Source organism: Mesitornis unicolor, unplaced genomic scaffold (assembly GCF_000695765.1).
Source record: "Mesitornis unicolor isolate BGI_N332 unplaced genomic scaffold, ASM69576v1 scaffold137, whole genome shotgun sequence".
NCBI lineage: Eukaryota > Metazoa > Chordata > Aves > Mesitornithiformes > Mesitornithidae > Mesitornis > Mesitornis unicolor.
The window spans coordinates 48,171-68,251 of NW_010198369.1; the positions used below are offsets into that span (position 1 = coordinate 48,171).

General features: G+C 48.7%; 1 protein-coding gene across 1 annotated transcript in view; it reads left to right on the top strand.

Moving 5' to 3' along the window:
* Window positions 1-18,643, top strand: part of ACBD6 (acyl-CoA binding domain containing 6) — a gene marked incomplete at its 5' end in the record, with an annotated part of 62,873 nt that extends 44,230 nt beyond the window's left edge. The window contains 2 exons of the mRNA XM_010189117.1: window positions 13,691-13,721; window positions 18,489-18,643. Of these exons, the coding sequence (XP_010187419.1) occupies window positions 13,691-13,721; window positions 18,489-18,643 (186 nt within the window). The remainder of the gene's footprint in view (window positions 1-13,690; window positions 13,722-18,488) is intronic.
* Window positions 18,644-20,081: the final 1,438 nt, after the last annotated feature.

The following is a 20,081-nucleotide window of genomic DNA, read 5'->3' on the forward strand; positions in this document are numbered from 1 at the left end:
GATTTGCCTCCTCTTCCTTGCTCTCCCCAGGTCTGCACCTTTCCCAGCTCTCGATGTGCACATGTGAGTTCAGGGATAAAAGAGGCTGAGGGCTCACGTACCCCAGCTTGGATGCTCATTGCTCTCCAATTCCTCCTCTCCCTACAAAACAGGGACTGTGGAGGATTATGCAGTCAGCTCAAAATGGTTGAGCACCCCAGGTCCTCTTCTGCTGGGGTATGATGGCGTGTTCACTGTTTGCAAAAAGAAACAGGGACAGCGTGGCTAGAGAACTCCTTTATCTGTAGGAGCAAAATAATGGGTATTTTTAGTAGCAAATGTTGGGAATTACTCTGGGAAAAGAGATCACCCACAGCTTCCAGTTTGTAGGCTGGCTGACAAGTGGGATGGGCTTGGAGGGGTCGGGAGAAGCTGTTTTGGCATCAGTGCCCGCAGCTGTTGGGACAGTGAGGGCTGAGTGGGCAGCGGCCCAGCCTTTGCAGAGGATTTGACCCAGTTGCTGCCTTGAGCCGGTGTGCTTGAGCGCGTTGTGTGCTGCCAGTCTGCAGTCCTGGGCTCTGGTATGCAGCTTATGTTTGTCATATTAAATACTCCAAGGGATCTGGAGCCTTGTGTGCATAAGTGCCTCTTGCCAAGTCTCTCTAGTGCTCCTATAAATAAGTAAATAAAGCTTAGAAATTACAGATTCTCACGGAACCACAGAGCCCCAACTCACAGACCAAAATTACTGGAGGGTGACCGGCACTGCTGAATGTTTGGGAATCCCAGACTGATCCAGGGGAAGGTACATCTCATCTCTTTATGACTTTGCTATTTGTTTCACCAGAACTGAGCTAAAGGGATGTGTGGTAGTTGAGCAGCTCGGTGCCGGCGGGGACTGAATCCAGCAAACAGGAGCGACCCTACAGAGTCACCCTGGTGAAACAGCACAGAACACAGACAATCCCCTACACACAATGTATTAAACCTTGACATAATGCATTACTTAAGAGGTCTCAGGGAAAATTAAAACCCTTTTGACTGGGTTTTGCAATGCAGGGAAAATTTTAGTGACATTTAAAAGGTTTCTCTTGTGTTCCTCTAATGGGATAAATAAAAAAAGGCTTGTTTTAGGCCAGCAAATGGGGGGACAATCCAATTTCCCTGATTCCATCAAGACACTCTTAAAGCATTAGCTTGTGCAGTTTTAAAAAAAACCACAACAGACTGACCCCTCTGCCTGATGGCTTTGAAAAGTGTCCTGATGTGGAGGTATTTATCCTACACAACATGCTTCATCGAGGCACTCCAGCAGCACTCCTAAATATACTCCTTTGTTATTAAACTGCTTTGGAGGACAGCATGCATGGGAGGAGGCACAAACGCCAGTTTATTATTTACTGCAGCAATCCACGCCGGGGCTGTGCTCGGAGACTAATGCGTGATGACGTGCTCTTTAAATTTAGTACTTGGAAGAGAAAAAGGATGGCATTAACTAGGAGCATTTCCGATGGAAGAACAAAACCTAAGCGTGCCCGTAACTTTATGTTTTTAAGCATTGCTTTGGCTCAAAATAGAGATTCCCCCGTGGAACATTATATTTGCAATTTGTTTCCATCAGTCAAAAAGATTAATGTATCAACACTTACTTCGGAGGGGGCTCTGGGGATTGATAATGGGAGATACGGAGCCTTTCACCTCGAGGTCACTGGTTCAGCTCTGCCCCACGTCGGTCACCACCACCAGTACCTGCCATCTGCTGCTCCCCAGCCATCCGCCCAGTGCGAAATGGGCTGGTCCCAGTTTTGGGCACTGGGGACAGATGTCTGGATCCTGGGGGGCTCCCTGGGCTGCTTTAGCAGGAAATGGGATGGACCCGCTCAGCTCAGCCCCAGATGTGACGGTAGCCCCAGTCTTCAGCTCTGTCTGAGCACCACCAGGGAACTTGACCTTCTGCCGTGCTTGTATGACCCGTGAATGGTGAACCTGTTATTCCTGCCCTGTGCAGAATAATTCATTCAAAAAGCAGGACATCCCTAACCATAAATCTGTCTGTTATAAAGTTGGCCACAGTTTTTTCTTGGTTGCCTCCAGCTCCTGCTGAATTTCATTAGGAACACCTCTATTATACAGCGCAAGGAGGGAGCAAGTGCTGCCTCTGGACTTTAAAAGAGCCCTTTAAAGTGGGGATCAATTTTGCATCTGACTAAATAAGTAATGACAGACCAAACTGCAAGTACTTAGTTCAGCTTTGTTTTAATAGCACTGTGGCTCCATCGAGAAATCCCAGTTGCTGATACAGTTAGATGTCCTGAGCCAGTTTTCTCCAGACATTTCTCCTTTTATTTCTTCAGTATCGGCACTTTATTAATAGCTGTTTGGAAACCTGACTCTCTGTGAACAAGCAGGGCCAATAAACCTCTTTTCCCTCTGTTTATTTCTCCTTCTTCCATCAGGGAACGGTCCCAACGATCGTAGGCTGAGGGAAGTTTGAATTCTGAGTCTGACGTGTAGTTGTACTTGGTAGTAGATGATCAAATGAAAGAGCAGCTTCATGCCTTATACAATAAAAAAGGTAAATCAGCTACTAATACAATTCACAGAGGCTGCTAAAAGGCTGTTGGATGTCACAAAACCAGCAACCCTTTGAGGTGATGAGACGGAAGCTTCTTAAGTCAACACGTGCAGTCAGCTTCGCCCTGGCAGTGGTCCACTTCGGGGCAGGATCCAGGCTCTGATGCCTTCCTCCTCTGGCAGACGGCTGGGAGTGTGCGAACGTCTTCTCTAATTCCAGATTAGCCACAAAGAGGAGTTGTCGTGCTTAAGAAACAGGCGTGCTTGGGAAGGAAAGGCAGTCTGGAGGCTGCAGGGTACAGCAATGTCCTGAGATGCTTTGAGATGTCTGAGCAAGATCCCTGGTACTGGGTTTTTCTAAAGGAGCAGGAAATAAAAAGGAGGTGCCTTTCAAGCTGAGAGCCATGAGCCGCTGTAACTCGGCTCCCATGCTACCCCAGACTTCCCCAAGCTTGGCTTAATAAAATTCAGATCCCATTTAAATGAGTTCAGACCGTCTCAACATGGAAAGGTTTGATTTTGCACGCCAAGCCAAGGAAGGTTTATGAGACCAGGACAGAGTCTTCAGAGCCTTTCTCTTCACTGACTTAAAAGCGAAAAAGATCCCCAAGCTTTCAGCATCGCCTCTGCTCCTCCTGCGGCTCATTGCCATGTGCCTGCAGTCGTCTCGGTACTGCACCCTCCCTGCTGGTGCTCCTGCCACTGCTGCAGGGTTCTTGGGCATTTCAGCTCGCCCTGCCTTTGCCCAGACCAGCGGAAATCAAACTGTGGGTTCAGACAGGGCCCTGCTTTAGCCTGCCCAGGGGTGGTTTCTCTGCTTTCTTTTGGATTTCTTTAACGCTTACTCAGTTGTTGGCTTTAAAATGACAGTTTATACAGAGAGGACGACCTGAAATGCAGATATCTGCTCTGAGGCCATGATAGCCAACAACTAAAAGTGCAGCATCTCTGTGGACACCCAAGGCTGTGGGTTCAAGCCCGCATAGGAAAATATGTTATTCCCAAAGTCCTTAAATAAATAGGAGCCAGCGTTTGCCTTGAAGTCAGAAAGCGCTCAGGTGAACTGAGCAGTGGCAGCAACGCTCTCGGCTCCTGCTGTCTCCCTTCCAGTCTGCTAAATTTAGCAGCCCAATCAAGCTTCCTTCTCTCTCTTCAGTCAGGTGGAGCAAGTGGCGTGTTGACTTGCTGGTTGACGCTGGATCCGATCCTGCTCGCAGCATTTCCAGCCCCTCGGCGGTGACCGGGGAGCCATATGCAGGGGAGCAGCGTGTCTGATAGGCCACGGCGGCAGCGCTTCCACTTAATCTCTCTGCTCCCATCCACACGTGCTGTCCTGATATCCGACAGCCGGTCCCACATGGGCACGGTGCCAGCAGTGACTTTACAGGCTTTGTGGCAGAGATTATTTAAAGGAGATTAACCCTTCTAAACCCCTTAGATTTTAATTATTTCTGTATGTATTTATAAAACCTGCAGTCTGCTAGTTCCAGGGCACAACTGCCCCAGTCCCCAGCCTTACTCTGGATTCGTGAGTGTACTGTGCAGCCATAATACGGGACAGGGGCTGGACTGGACAGGGGTCATTTGACTTATTTATTTATCGCCGGTCTGAAACAATTCACATCTGCGATGAAAAAGAAACACTGTGGTTTCAGATTGTAAAAGGAGCTAATAATTCAAATGACTTTAAAATACTAGCACTAGCACTGCATTAATTGAATTGTTTGAGTCGATGCGGCATCTCTCGCTAATTGTTTTGGTTAAGGCAGCTCTGTCATTAATGCATGCTGTTGCCTCCCCACTGCCTGTTTTGTGAAGACGGAGCACCCTGCATCTCTCTGAAGACAGGGCTCTCTGTAGGCTTGATGTATTGGCAGCCAGGAGAGGGAAGGCCTGTTTCTTTCATTCAGTCTCCTAGCAAGTGTTTTTTTCATATGCATATTAATGTTGTGAAATCATGAAGTCTGGATAACTGTCGTGGCTAGCAGGTGCTGTTAAAAGGAGTAAAAAGCATCCCCTTCCCTTCATGCTTTCCCTCCTATGTGTTATGTCAGTCAGTGCTGAGCCAATTCATTTTTTAGAGTTAAGGAGTGATAGAGGGAATGTTTCCACTCTGCGTGTGAGCTGTAAAACCCAAATGAAACCAGAAATACCTTGTTTCTGTTTCACAGAACAACCGGGCTAATGTCAGGTAGGTGCACAGCTCGCAAAGGTAGGAAAAGCAGTTCAAGAGTTGGTGTCCTTTGCCACTGAGACTGCTGGATCAGAGTTACTGCAGAGGCCGCCTCTCGGTGTGGGTCACAGTCCTGGCATGAGTGCTGTAGCTCTATTTCTGTGTATTCTAGGATTGCTGCTGAAAAATTACAGTACTTGAAAGTGTATCCGCCTGTTTTGTAGATGCAAGTATAAATGGTGGCTATTAGAAAGAAGCAAAACCCACAGTATTATGGACCTCAGTGATCAGAGGGAAAAAAATAGGTCATTTCGAATAAATTTCGTTAAATCAGGTTATTTTAATTTATTTTTGTCTCTTGAGCAAGAAAATGAATGCAGACAGTGCCAAGGAGTCCATAAATAAATTTGGTTCACGGAGAATCTCTTTAATATGCACAGAGTCCCGCATTTGTAGTAGTGAACATTTGACCAGTAGCAATTAATTTCTTATCACGGTCTTTCTATGAGGTAAGAAAACATTTGCGTCTCCATTAGGAGGTGAAGAACAGGATCTCTCTGGGAGCAAATGATGTGCCCGGCTTCTCTCCCCTGCCCCGCAGCTTGCCAAGAGCTGCTGGAGGGAGAGGGTGATGCAGCGATGCCTCTCCTGCAGTGCGGCTGGATGCTCCTCTCCAGGCAGATCTGTCCTCTGAATCGAATGACAGACTCAGAAAATGTTCAGTATCTATATATTTAAGAAGAATTATCATTAAGCTAATGAATTTTCAACCGCTTACTTGAAGCATACGGTATTTCCTTTAATGGCAGGTGGTAAAAGAGAGAAGAAAAAATAAAAATTAAGGTCCTTGGTATAAATCTCTTCTGTCTAGGAAGGATGAAAAGAGGGCTTCTTACAGAACCAACCTTATGGAAAATAATGTGTGATCCCGTGACATGTAGATTATTAGGGAAAGCATCCCAAAGGTTAATAGATCTTTTCTCATTCAAATGGATAGGATCTCTAGCTGAAAGTGCTGGACCCGTGCATTCAGACCCATGCCCCGGGGAGGGGGAGTGGGGAAGCAAAGGGTTAAATTTCGGGGCTGTAGAAGCAGATTGTGTTTTCCTTCTATGATGTGGGCTGACAAGACATCAGTATTCTATTCATCTGTTGGGAATTAGGCTGTTAATCCAATCAATGACTCTTGAGCGAGCTGCAGCCTGCCTCCCCACTGGGGAACAATCGGATCAGACGGGAGATTGTTTAAGAGCACAGCGCGGTCCCGGTGTCAGGTGGAATTTCCAAGCATTCCCTAGTGAATTGGGGATGGGAAAGCTGTCTCAGCCCATTTATCCTGCCCCTTAAATAACCAGGTATCTGCCTCAGCCACGCTAAAGTGATAAAGCAGTACAAGAGCTACTAACTTTTACATGGAGAGGGGGTAGGGGAGCACCCTAAGAGAGATTTTTAGCATCTTGCCCTTAGGAGTATTGGCCTGTTTGCAGCCTGGGATTGTGTTTGCATGGTTTTGTTGAGTCTGGCTCAGCTGCAGCGCTGTGACACTTGTTACAGCCCTAGGCATGGGCTTTTCCCAACCACATTTTTGATCCCTGGGCTGAGGAAGCCTGCAGCTTCTCAGCAGCTTTTATATTGCACCGACACGCTCGTTCAATGACCAGAAAGGTGCCTGATGCTGGAAGTAACAAATATTCTTCAGTAGCAAATATTCTTTGGAGTAACCTACAAATACGTACATAGAAATACACAGCTGGGCTCAGAGTTTTGGCTGCAGATTGGGGTGAAAATGCTCAATAGAAAAACAGCCTGGAGAGTTTCAGAGCCACTGCGTAGATTCAGAGATCAGTTTGTTCTGCAATTAAAGACAGCCATGTCTGCGGTGGGATATTAAGAGTTTGTCTCTGTGCCAGCAGCACTGCATGCTGATGATAGTAGATGTCATAAATCCCATTGAAATTGCACTTGGAAATTTAGGTGCACCACCAGTTAGAAACTAGGGCGATGAGGGATTAGCATAACCCTGGCACGCTGAACTCTTTGGGCCGGTGGTGTTTGGGTGCATTAGCAGATGCAGGCTTCGGGAGGGAGCAAGTGGCAGATCCTGGGCATCATATTCTTTCTGAGCTTTCTTTGATCTGCTTTGAACAGCAGCTTTGCAAGTGGAGGGCTCCTTCAAATTAGCACACCTAAATGAACCACGAATATGAGCTCAGGCAGCGAATATGAATAGGGAGGTCCCCAGACAGAAAGATCCCCAGCTCAGAGGCTTGGCTTTCAAGGGCTTCAACATCTCCCTCTTCCCTTGATCGTAATTTTGAATCAAACAAAAGCTAATGCAATTTTCTTTGCCTTTCAGTAGTGGATTGTGCTGTAAGGGTCCTTGCCATTAGAAATGTAATAATTGCTTCTCTATGCAGATCTAATTTATCTGTGAGGCACTTAGAAGATAGGCCAAATGATAGCCTGGCGGTAGGCTCTGGAGAAGGGCCCAAGAGGTGGTGATAAAGATCTGTCTAGCACCTTCCATCCTTATGGGTATCTGGCCAGCACAGTGCAGGAAAAGTCTGAGTGGAAGGAAGGCGGCAGAGGAGAGAGTTTTTGGATGGGGACAGCTCAGTAAGAGAGAGATCCCTGCCAAGGCTACCCACGTGCAAGGAGGGTGGCAGAGTTAACTGAGGAACCAACCTCAAGGGATTTCCAAGCCCTGCATTTGTTGGCTTGGGCTATTTGCAGTCCTCAAATTTAAGAGGTGCTTGTGACCAGTGCATGGATTTTGGTTTTGCTTCTGCCAGAGGTTGCTCTGTTTGCTTTGTTGGTCCTTGGGGAGTGCCCAAGCTGCCGTCAGGCTGGTACCAAGGATGCATATCATGATGTCTCACAACAGCCCTATGCTTGACGTCAACAACCGTAACCTCCCAGGCACTTGACAGCTAACTAACTATCCTCACATGGGACACCCAGTCTAACAGAGCAGGTGAAGGTGAGCTGTCACAAGTATGTTTTGCTTTAGTGAAATCAAAAGCTGAAAAATGGAGAGAAAACATAAAAGCCTGCTTCGCTTTCCTAGGGCTGGAGCTGTTTGGGATTCTAGATGTTCTGGCGCAAAGCTGTTAGGTGGTCTTGTTTCTCAAATTGCGCTGCCTCTGATATTGCTTTAAGGCTCAGGAGGCAATGAAAAGCGAAAGTCTAGGGTGCACATGGGTGCACACTGATCTAAGGTAGGGAATTTTAAAAGAACAAGATCAAATATCAAACTAAACCATTGCTTTTCTATGCCAGCATTTGTGCACACAGACATCCACTCGGCTATCTGCTTCGATTGGACAAGCATTCATTTTGCATATGTTAACGTATGCATCCAAATCCAGGCTGCTGCGTGCAAAAGCAGCAAGTAAATGAAAAGAAAGACTGCCTTGGGGCCATCCACGGAGTTGTCTGGTGGAGTTCAGATGGTTATATTAGCCCGCATTGCCTGGTTTTACATATTGGTGGGTGTTAGCATGCACATTCTGGTATGCTTTTAGCTGCAGTCTCATCCTCAGTCGTCTCAGAAAATTTCAGAGAGAGAAAAAGAAGATTATGAGGTTAAAGTAAATTGTTGGGAAGTTGAAGTCTAAAGTGGAAATAAATGAGAAATAAAACCCTTTTTAAAAGGGGAAGGAAGTATTTTCTTGCTATTTTTCATCTCCCTGGCTTGAGTGAGTGTGTGTCGTGAGGCTGCCGAGATTTATATTCCGAGCTCCTTAGCACCGGTGCTTGTTCAGAAGCTGTATTATTCTCGCCCTTTTTATTCACTCACCTTCTAAAGACGTAGTGTAAATATTTATCTTCTCTCCGGCCCATCCATGCTGCCCAGGACCCAGCGCTGTTAAACACTCTTATCACCTCATCGGTCTTATCTCCTGCGATCCCTGCCAACATTTGGAGTCTGTCGATGGGAACAAGCGTGCACCTTAAAAGGTGCCACAGATAAACAGAAAGAAGAGGTGATGGGGGGAATACCTTGAAATAAGGAGTGCCTGTGCTGTCCCTCAAAAGAGAGAGGTTAGTGCGAGAGTTTTCTGCCTGTGGTTTTCATGCTCATGGTGTCTGCGCTTAGAGATGTGATTGAAGGCACAGAGATGAGGTCTTGGTGTGGACCAGCACTCGAGGAGGTATGGGAGTCCTGTGCAGACCCTCACAGCTGGCGTGGAGCGCTGTCCAGCCCCAGCTTCATCAGCGATACGGGGTCTAGCTGAACTAATGTTCACTCAGGTAACCAGCATGGTTTTGGTTTTCCTCTTTCTGTACTTGTGCCAAATAAAACATGGAGGAAGAAATGGTCTTTCCCTTAGGACCACCCTCCTCACAGAGGTTTCTGTACACAGCTTAGAGAGCAGTGAGGCAGGTCTGGAAGGTCAATGTTTATGTAACACTGTTTGAAAAACTGTCCCGTGAAACCAGCGCAGTCAAACACTGGCACGTCAAGGTCTGCTCACCATGGCGGGGCAGCGGGAGTCGAGTTTTAGCGTGAGCAGCATCTCAGCAGGGCTCAGTCAAGCCGTTTCCATGTCTCTGCCCCTCAGTCCAGAGACCTTGCGTTAGGTTAAGCAGGGTACAGAAATTCCCAAGGAATGAACATGGGATGGCAACACCAATATAATCCTATCACTTATAAGACAAAAATTGACGTGCGGTAGCCATAGTGCCACTTAACGGATAAGTCGGTCCATCTGCACTCGGTCCATCTTCTCTCATTTCTCTTGCTTAAATTTCTCAGGAGCAGCGCACAATCCTGTTATCCAATAAGTTACCCACTGGTAGCTGGATTTTCATTGAGTGACATCTGTCACAGACCATGGACATAGGAGGTACTGGTGATTTTGTAGCATCTTTGTTTTGATGGTTTTGGTAGATGTGGACATTTGGGTTTAGTTTTGAAGTCTCCCTTGAAGGCCATGCAGCTTGGCTGTTATCCTGTCGTGACCAGATGTGCCAGGGGGCTGGAAAAGGCACCAAGGATGGCACACAGTGTCAGGAGGCCAGTGGAAGGCTCGGAATCAATCTGGTTTTGGTCGGTAACTTGCGTGTGTGGGGCTGAGCACACCTACATTTGAGTGTGTAATGGTCTTTGCTTTCACACAGAATCACAGAATCGCTCGGTTGGAAAAGCCCTCTGAGATCATCACGTCCAACCGTTCCTGTCTACCCCCTAAACCATATCCTTACTACCCGCTCTTTAAACACATCCAGGGATGGTGACTCCACCAGCTCCCTGGGCAGCCTGTGCCAGCTTCTGACGACCCTCTCAGTCAGAGGTCAAAGACCCTCTCTTTCTGGTCATCTTCTGTCTGCCTCTATGGGTTCTGCCATTTCTATGAGCTCCTCCTTTTTATAGACAGAGTGTGTGTATATATATATGTATATGTGTGTATATATGTATATATATGTATATGTGTATATTTATGTATATACAGCAAAGCTGTATGTATTACTGCTTTGAGCCTGGCCTTTTCCCCCTTTTGTATTGAAGTTCACTGAATCAGAGCACTGATTGCCTCCTTTTTAACCTGTCGCATTGACATAACTCCTGCTAACGCGTGCTGATGAAAGGGCGTTTCTCGGAAACATCCTGGCACAGAGCAGACCTCAGCATTCGGAGCTGCCCATCTCTTCTCGTGTGCTACTCAACACCAGCTCCTCTACTCAGCACCTTCTCTCTGTGCTCCTCTAGTGCTACAGAAGCACCTATAGGGGGAAGAAAAGAAGTCTCTAATTTATTTTAAACATGCCTTACCACAGAAATGATAAGGCACCATGATTATCTAACTTTCCATAGGCAGAGTTTGGAAATAACTTGTTAGAGTATTCAGGTTTTTACATTACGGATTTATCAAATGATTGGTTTTAGAGTTTGTCAATAGACTCTCGGTCTTGTACTTGCAGCTCTGTATGATTTATATTTCTGTAATCTGAAAGCTAAATTGGAAAGAGAAGTAGACAGTCATGACAAACATCCCACTCCAACTCAGTCCTTTGTATAAAATAAACCCACAAAAATCCTATTGGGTTTCAATGGACAAAAAAACCAGCTGCCCCTGCTTGCAAGCCAGATGAGCGAAATGGTCCATCTGATCACCACCGGCATCTCTGCCTTCTGGCTGCGGAGGATGTGCTCCTGGCTGCGACGTGGCAGTCTGGTCCCTGTGATCCCAGGCTGGGCCGGTGACATTTACCAGTGCCCAGGCCAAAGACAGAGGCTGTGGCAGGCTGTCCCTGTCCACTCAACATCTGGGGCCGTTTGTCCTGGAACACAGGACACAGCAGACCTTGACTAAGATGCTCCAGAAACCTCTGCTTTCTGTCACACATTGGGAAATATCCCTTGCCTCAAGGCCAGCCACAGTTCATCTTAAGACCACTTCTGCACGTCTTGTTTTGTGGTAAAAGAAACATTTCCGGTAGGCAATATTCGTCTCACGTAACTTCCACAGTGGAGCTGTAATCCTCGCTGTCACGGCCCATCTTTGATTATTTTCCAGGTGTGACCGTCTTGCGCTGAAGGCTCAGAGTTGCTGTACCCAGAGCCAAGCGCTGCGCGCAGAGCGAGCCGGGCACGTCGGGCTCTGATTAGCCACAGTGCTCCAACAAGCCAAATCAAAGAGGGATTGAGCTCAGCAGCCTCCCGAGGGCATTTCAAGGCCCTTAGTGAGTGACCACACTAGAGCTTTTTCCATTTACCTGGATTAAAATTTGTCACAGAGAAAATACAAGCAAATAGCATAGCATCTGAGAAGTATAACAAATAGCATTTGGCCAGCCGTCAGGCTCAAAGGGAAAAAAAAACCCACAGCGTGAATAAAGTGTAAACAGTGTTTGCATAATGTTGGATTAATATTTCTTTAATAAAAAAAAAATGCCCTGGGATTAAAGAGACATTTCATATGCTAGGACCTGTGCTCTCTTCTTAGCCCAGTAAATGCCAGAAAGTACATCTAAGAGAAATAAGAAGCCTCATCAGCTCCCACTGAAGCAGCAGTGCTTCACGCAGGCGTTTGGAAGAGGCTGTAGCATTCCTGGAGCAGTCCCATGTATTCTAGTAGGAGTTTTGCAGCAAAGCGGTGCCATGCAAAGGGGTTTCTGCGGCACATCTCCAACCCCGTTCACCTGCAGGTTTTGCCGGCTGCGATTCTAAAGGCGGCGATGGTGGAGGAGCTGGCTTCCCATCCCCCAGCACACACGCAACCTGCATATTTGAAAGCCTGCCTTTCCAATAACTCATTCGTAGCGCTCCCGCCTCTTCTTCCCCAGCCCTGCTCCCTATTTTGCTGAAGTCAGTGCCTGCCCTGTCACTCCTCTGAGCAGGCAAGTGCTTAAGGACCGCTCGGGAGCTCTGGCTCAGATCGGTTACCTTGTTAGTGTGGAATAATCAATGGATGCCATCCTCGATTCCTTCATTTGTTTGGTTTGCGGTATCTTCTAGTGACACCCATTTGCATTACGCTCCTCACAGTCTGGGCAGAAATAAGCTCCTGAAACGAGACATCTCTCTGCGGTGGTGTGAGTGCCGTGAATGTGGTGTAGCAGCAGGTGGAAGGGAAAATCTGCCCCTACGCGTTTTGCTTGGAAAAGACATGAAATAGATGTTTAGGCAGTAAATGCCTGTGACATCTGGCTTTTTTCTCTTTTGTCCCTGTTGCTCCTGTGGTTGCCGTGTTGGTGCTGTGTCTCAGAGCAAAGCGTGGCACGTTAAAACACAAATCCTTCCTAGTTTCTCAGCTGAACGGGGTTGATGTCAAACAGAGTTAACAGGCTGGGAAGCCAGAAGTCCCCAAACAGCAACAGGTGGGATTTCTACCTGTTTTCCTGTTGTTCTTTTCCCTTTCATCTGCTCCAGAATCCACGGTAGACTGTAGAATTTGCACCTTAATCCTGAAGATGATGGTAATTAAAAACTTAAGTCTTCATAAACAGATGCAAATAAATTAAGGAGCCAAAGAACTGAATTAGAGGCTAATCCTGGTGGGGCAGTGAAAGCAAAGGGGCCAGTAATTCTTTCCTTCTGTTATTTCACCTGTCCTTGTGGCAGGACGAGGCTGCGGCACGGAGCGGTGCCTGGGTTTGCGCTGCAGGACGTGCCCCACGAGCACCGACTGCTCCCTGGCAAACCCTGCCTGTGCTTCCCGAGTCTGGGAAGGGGATGCACTTCCAAAACCATTGCAGCCGATGCAGTGGCGTATGTGTCAGCTTGAAGAGGGAGCTGTGTGCCAGCATCTTCAAATCACACGGTTGGCTTTGCCTTTGCACCGCAGATGTTTCACAAGGATGAGTGCAGCAACTGGCTCTCATTCCTGAGTGTTGTGCGTAGCCCTTTCCTCACCCTTGTACTGCAGGGACACCAGCAGCCCAACCAAAATTACCTGAGCTTTGGGTCTGCCTTTGTCCAGACCTGAATTCTGAAAAGCAAGGACCTAAGATTTATTCGGGTGGAAGAAAAGGGGTTTTTTTAACCTGTGTGTTCCTTTGCACTGAGGAGTGCAGCGCACTGAGCTGTGCCAGCGTCCCGGTGCTTTACTTTTCTCTTGAGGAGCTGGACAGGGCTGTGCTTAGCCAGAAGCTCTCAGCAGGCATTTTCAGAGGTGTGCTAAAGCATCAGGATTAGTGAAGGTCCCAAAGTAAGGCCGTAGGATTGATATCCTTCATTTTTATGGGCTGGAAGTGATAACGCTATGAACTGAATTATACTCATGTCATGACGTGATCCACGCACTCTCCTGCATGGATAGGCATTGATTATCCATCAATATGGATTGATGGGAGATGATGATTCAAAGCCTGCCTGCCAGGTAGCTGGGTGTCCTGGGCTGTTTATCTAGTCAATTAAAATAGCGCTGTGATTCAGCTTATTTCTTTACAACTGGGATTTACTCGTATCCCCACGCCAGTACCTACACCTCTAAAATCAAGTTTCTCATTCTTTTTCAGGACGGGGAAGGCCAGACTGCGCTCCATTATGGTAAGCTGCCTTTCGGCTTGGTTGTTTCCCTCGTAACAGGATGGATTTGCAGCTGAAGTAAATGGTCTATGCACAGAAGCATGCAGAGTGGCTCTGGTTAGGGGATGTGAAGTCCCTCGGCCGTCGCAGGGTTGAGAGAAGGATCTCTACCAGCTTTAACGGGTTAAAGGGGAAGGGGACGAGCAAGATGGGGGTGGTTAGTAGGTCGAGAGAGGTTCTCCTCCCCCTCTACTCTGCCCTGGTGAGACTGCATCTGGAACATTGCATCCAGTTCTGGGCCCCTCAGTTCAAGAAGGACAGGAACTGCTGGAGAGAGTCCAGCTTAGGGCTACAAAGATGATCAAGGGAGTGGAGCATCTTATGATCCTCCCTTATGAGGAGCGGCTGAGGGAGCTGGGGCTCTTTAGTTTGCAGAAGAGGAGACTGAGGGGAGACCTCATTCATGTTTAGAAATATTTAAAGGGTGAGTGTCACGAGGATGGAGCCAGGCTCTTCTCGGTGACGGGGAAATAGACACAAGCTGGAACACAGGAGGTTCCACTTCAATTGGAGAAGAAACTTCTTCTCAGTGAGGGTGACAGAGCACTGGAACAGGCTGCCCAGAGAGGTTGTGGAGTCTCCTTCTCTGGAGACATTCAAAACCCGCCTGGACGCCTTCCTGTGCAACCTCATCTGGGTGTTCCTGCTGCGGCAGGGGGATTGGACTGGATGAGCTTTGGAGGTCCCTTCCAATCCCTAACGGTCTGGGATTCTGTGATTCTGTGAAGATGGCCTTCACCTCCATATGTCCTGGTGACAAACCTGCTTGATCATAGCTGAGGGAGCAGCAGCTTCTCTACTACCAAAACCAGCAGGGTGAGGTTACAGTTTGTGTCCCTCCTACAATTACGTGCTGATTAGATAAGCAATTTTATAGCAGTCCTTTTAATTGAAAGATTGTTCTATTTCCAGATGAGACTAAAGTGACACATGCAGTACTGATGTGTAGGGACTCAGCAAACGCTGAATGCTGAGCATCTGTAAGTTATTTTCACAGAATCACAGAATGGGTTGGGTTGGAAAGAACCTTAATGATCATCTGGTCCAACCCCCTGCCATGGTCAGGGAAACCTCTCACCAGACCAGGCTGCCCAAAGCTCTGTCCAACCTGCCCTTGAACACTTCCATGGAGGGGATATCAACAACTTCCCTGGGCAACCTGTATCAGTGTCTCACCACCCTCATAGTGAAGAATTTCTTCCTAATGTCCCTTTTCAATTTAAAGCCATTACCCCTTGTCCTGTCACTACATTCCGTTGCAGACAGTCCCTCCACGGCTTGCTTGTATGCCCCTTTCAGGTACTGTAAGGTCTCCCCAAAGCCTTCCCCAGGCTGAACAACCCAAACTCTCTCAGCCTGTCTGTGTAGGATTTAATCTATATTAATATTTTTTTCCAAAATTAAGACATACCCAGTTATTATTTTATACTCCCTCTTGATGCCTCTCACTGCGTAATTAGGAGCATTCTTGTCATTCTGAAGTGTTTGTGTCTTTTTTCTGTCTTTCTGATCCCTCCACAAGGACATTAGCAGGATGGCAAAATCACTTTGCAGACCATCAGGCCAAGGCACAGTATTTGGATCTGGATCTAAACCACCAGATTCCAGGCCCCCTGAACCAAGACTGTGATTACAGTGATGTACGATTTCTCCTCATGTCACCTTTCCTGTAGGATACTTTATCTTTCAAATTCTTCTCATTCTAATTGAAGTAGGAAATCTGTTACTTAGTCTGCAGAACAACACTACTCAGTGCCACATTGCCTCTTTCTCTGCCCGGCTCATTCCACATTTTAGGCTTCCTCCCTCTCAGGCAGATGCTCTCCCCTGCTCTCCGCTCTCACACTGCCATCCACCTACCAAGAGGTGCACAGTGGATTAGAGTAAATGGTGCAAAAGCGTAGCATGTGTGTAATTTATCCAGGATCATCTACTGCAAGCAAGTCCAATAGATGGAAGTAGAGGGTGGCTGCATCACCTCCATGTAAATGATGTGCAGGTGGATCCCTGCAGCTGGTGCTGGAGCTGATTCTTTAACCCAAGCAAACAAACAGAACTGATTTAATCCACATTATTTCAGAAATGGTTTCTCTGATCCACCCAGCTCAGATGTTTCAATAATGACAGTTTTCCAGGTTTGTGAGGTTTTTTTCCCTGAATGTTTAAGTGTTAAATTTTTTTCTTGCCCTTGAGGATTATCCCAGCTCCACTCCCTGCAAGTCGTCTTTTGGGGAAGCCTCTCTGGGTCACCAACACACAGGTCTGGGGTGCTTGTGGGTGCACCCATTGCTGCACCCAGGCTCTCCTCATTCCCTTACTTAGCTGATCTGGTCCTAAATCAATCCCATCTTGAAAACAGCTTGTTAAACACGGGAATGGTTTTGATTCAAGTGGATGTTGGCCCAAAACTAGAACTGGCTGAAAGTCTGATACCATCTCGGTAAGCCCTTCATAACCAAGCCATTAATTGCAGCGGGAAGGTACGAGAGCTCAGATGAAAAGTGTCTCTGGTGATGCCGAGCAGAGCGAAGCTGTTACAAGGCCTTCCCTTTTGTTAGAGGCTGTGGAGAGAAGGGTTAAATCCCATCATCAAGGCCAGTGAGACAAGCCACTGCTTTTAGGGTGTCTCCATCTCTTTTTATGAGCCGGCGTGGCCTGACAGCTGTCCTTGTGGTGACAGCTCTCCTGATTACAGCCGGTGTCAAACTGCATCCTGCAGCGGGTTATAAATCCTTCCTCCTTCCGATCAGCACCAACCTCTGCTTTAATCGGAGGTTAAGTGGAGGCCAGCAGGCAGCGGGACCCGCTCTCCTCCCCGCTGGAGGCAGCGCTCGGTGCCGTGTCGATCCGTGTGAGCCCGTTAGTCTTCGGCTCCTCTCCATCCATCCATCCACCCACCCACCCTCTGGGAATACTAAAATCATTGCCGCTGCCTCTCCCAGAGGAAATCAAGGCTTCTCCGAGCACTGGTGGCCACGTGGCCGCGGAGTGGGCAGGCTCTGTATCCTCATGGGTGCTCCAGCTTCCCTGTAAAGCACCATCTGTTCGGCTCTTTCTGTGCTGTGGCAGGGCAGTGGGAGGGGACGCTGGAGGGAAAATAAATAATAAAAAAAAAAAAGAAAGAAAGAAAGAAATTCATCATCTGAACCCTGAGGATTAATGGAGTCGGAAGGCGAACTGCGCTGAATGGAAATTCATCTTCACCCGTACCAGTGTCAGGACTGCCGCTCCGGCCCTTGACAAATCAAGGGTCTCAGGATGTGATAAATCCAGCAGCTGTGCTCGTCCCTGGGGACATCCCTGGAGCACTCGGGGACCCAGGCTGTGCCTGCTGGCATCACCAAAGGGGGAACCCACCTTTCCTCATGCAGGCACCAGCTCTGCAGCCCCAGCAGCTGCTGCTGCAGCTTCCTTGGCACACCTGGAAGTCTGCTTTCTGCAAGGGTGCTGTGCCATCACCCCGGGACGTGCCCCCCAGCCCTGCAGCTCAGCCTCACCCACATCCCCACCTGCTTCATCACCAACCCGTTCCCCCTTCTCTTTTTTGGTACAAGCTCCCATCACACATCAAATCTATTTTAATTAAACATTGCTGCTTGTCCCTTTGGGTCAGTAGAAAACTGCAGAGTAGTGCAAAAGACGCTCTAATTACTACCTTTAATGGCAAAATATAGTCGGTTACGCTGTAAAAGCGCCTGAAATATAATTAAAACCAATGGCTACCAGTGCAAGGGGAATCTGCCAGCTTCACAGGCTTGTAAGGCAGTTGGGGCTGAGGTAGTTTTTAGCTTCACTCGGATCTGTGTTGCACGGCTTAAGGGAAAATCCAGGGACTGGGACTTGTGCTGCTCTCAGCCAAGCCCAGCTCTTCAGTGCTAGGAGTTGCCCTGGTTTTCCTGGTTCTTTGTTTTTTTAACATCCTTAGGCGAGGTTGGAGAGGGAGCTGAAATCCCAGGCTGTTATATCCTCGGGACAGGGAAGAGCTCAGGGCAAACCTGGTTCTGTCTTGGCAGAGTAAATCAAGGTTGAAAGTAGAGTTGTTAGTGGAGGTATTGGTTAGAAATAGCAGCGGTGTGCTGTTACTGCTTCTGTGGGCACAGGCACATTCCCCTGGAGCCGGTGCTTGGGGAAGGTCCAGCTGGCAGCTAAAAGCCATCCGAATTTTCCACAAGGAGAAATGATGGATGAAAGCAGGGAGCGAGGCAGCACTGATGCTGTCCTGCCTGGGCTGTGCTGCCTGGGGAGCCCTGGGAGGTTCAGGAGGCAGGTGAGGGGCAGCAGTTTATATGTGTGTTACAAATGCTGTATAAATTCTGGGTACAAAAGCAGGGAGGGAAGGCTTTCCCAGGTGGCATTTTCCTGGGGTCCTTCCTGGGGTCTTTCTCCAGTCCTGGACGTGAAGGAGCATCAGCCAAACTGCACCCAGGCACCCCATGCCTGCGAACCACCTGGGCTCTGGGGCTGTGGTTGCACCAGTAACACCCCCCTCAGCACTGCTGGCTTCTCACTGCTGTCACTCTGCCTTTTCTCTTCCCTTTGCACTATTAAATCCAAAGGCAAGTGATACATTGAGTACCGAACACTGCCCCGAAAAATGATCTACTCTGCCTGGCCAGGTGCTGAGACGACATTTCCTGCCTCTGGCACACGCAGCACCGCTCCAGAAACACCCATCCCTGCCGCCTCAGGCCAGGATCCCCAGACTAACCCTTCCCTTTCTCCCTCCAGCTGCCGCCTGTGAGTTTTTGGACATCGTGGAGCTGTTGCTGAAGTCGGGAGCTGACCCCACGCTGCGGGACCAGGAAGGCTGCCTGCCGGAGGAGGTGACAGACTGTAAAGCCATCACTTCTGCCCTGCAGCAGCACACCGCTGGCAAGACCTAACCCTGCGGCGACACGCGGCGGGGCGGACAGAGACACTCCGCAATAACCCCCCCCTTTTCTTCCCCCCCGCTGCCCTCCGAAACTCCTTGGGGGTTCAGAGGGGAGCCTTTAGAGCACAGGGTTTGGGTGGGCTCTCCAGCAGGAGGGCTGGCTGGCCGGGCACGTATTCTGGACAGGATGGGATCAGGGTTTTGCATGCTCTGACATTTATCAGTATTTAGGGGAGGGAGGGAAACGAAGGCCTGGAGAAGGCCCCAGATGCTGTTTTAGTGTATTAAACACAAGTACTGAGTCAGCTGTGTCACCAGAGCAGCCTGTGCTGACTGATCGGCTCCTCCGTGAGGAAACGGGGGCTGCTGAGCCAGGTGAGATGCTCATTTCTCCCATTTGGGTTGAGTTTTGGTTTATTTTTCCCCTTTGGGTCCAAACAACGCATTATAAATAAAAAGAAAGCACAATGTTGGGCTGGAGCATCTATGTGTTCGTCTTTCGTCCTTAGAAGCACAAGGATGGGGGGCAGCAGCTCGCCGCTGTCGTAGCCCTTGGAAAGCTCGGCTCAAGCTCTCGTCCTGGAGACAGAGGGTTACAAAGCCAGCGGGGTCATACGGCTGTCTGTCCGTCCCGCTGGTTCCCACCTAACTGCTGTAAGACAGGAGCTTCATGGCTAACCAGCCTCTCCAGGCTGACAGGACTTCTACCATGTTTCACAGCCACTTTGCTGAATTAAGCAGCATTAAAACCCCACCTCCATCAGCAGCTCCAGGTTCTCCTGTTCCCTGCTGGTCCAGGGGTGGCACATTCAGGGCTGAGGTTTTTGTAAGAGCCAGACAGGGATATAAACCTGCACTCACCCTGTCACCCCTGTTTTGGACACTTGGCAGTCCTCTGCCGTGCCATGTGCCGTTCCCAGGATGGGATTTACAGCCTGGAGGGAGCACAGGAGACCTGCATGGCTGTGACGGGCAGCTACCTGCCATCGAGTCCTTTCTGCAGCACGTCCAGCCCCAGGGAAATCAATGGGAACGCTCCCTCTGCAAAGGACTGGCTGGGCAGGAGCCACGCCTGGGTTTTGGGCCCTCGCGGCAGCTGCCGGCTCCTGGCAGCGTTTGCTAACGCTAACCAAGTTTGCTGCAGTGGCTCGAACGCCGCCAGCAGCCGGAGCACCACCATGGCTGCTCACTTGTCTGAGGCGATGGGGCAAGCTCGGTGATGGGGACGAAATGGCTTGGGCAACTTAAGGGGCTGTATGGGCCCTTATAGCCACTTCAGCTCATTTTCAGGGGGTCTGATGGGCTGGGGAGCTGCAGCGGTGGCTCTCAGCCTCCCAAAGAAACTGCCTGCCTTGCTGGAGTGTGGCTGGCAAAAATACCTTTTGTGTATCTGCAGCCCCCCTGTGCTGGGGGCTGCTTTTGCTGCCCAGTTGTGACAAGGGGCTGCT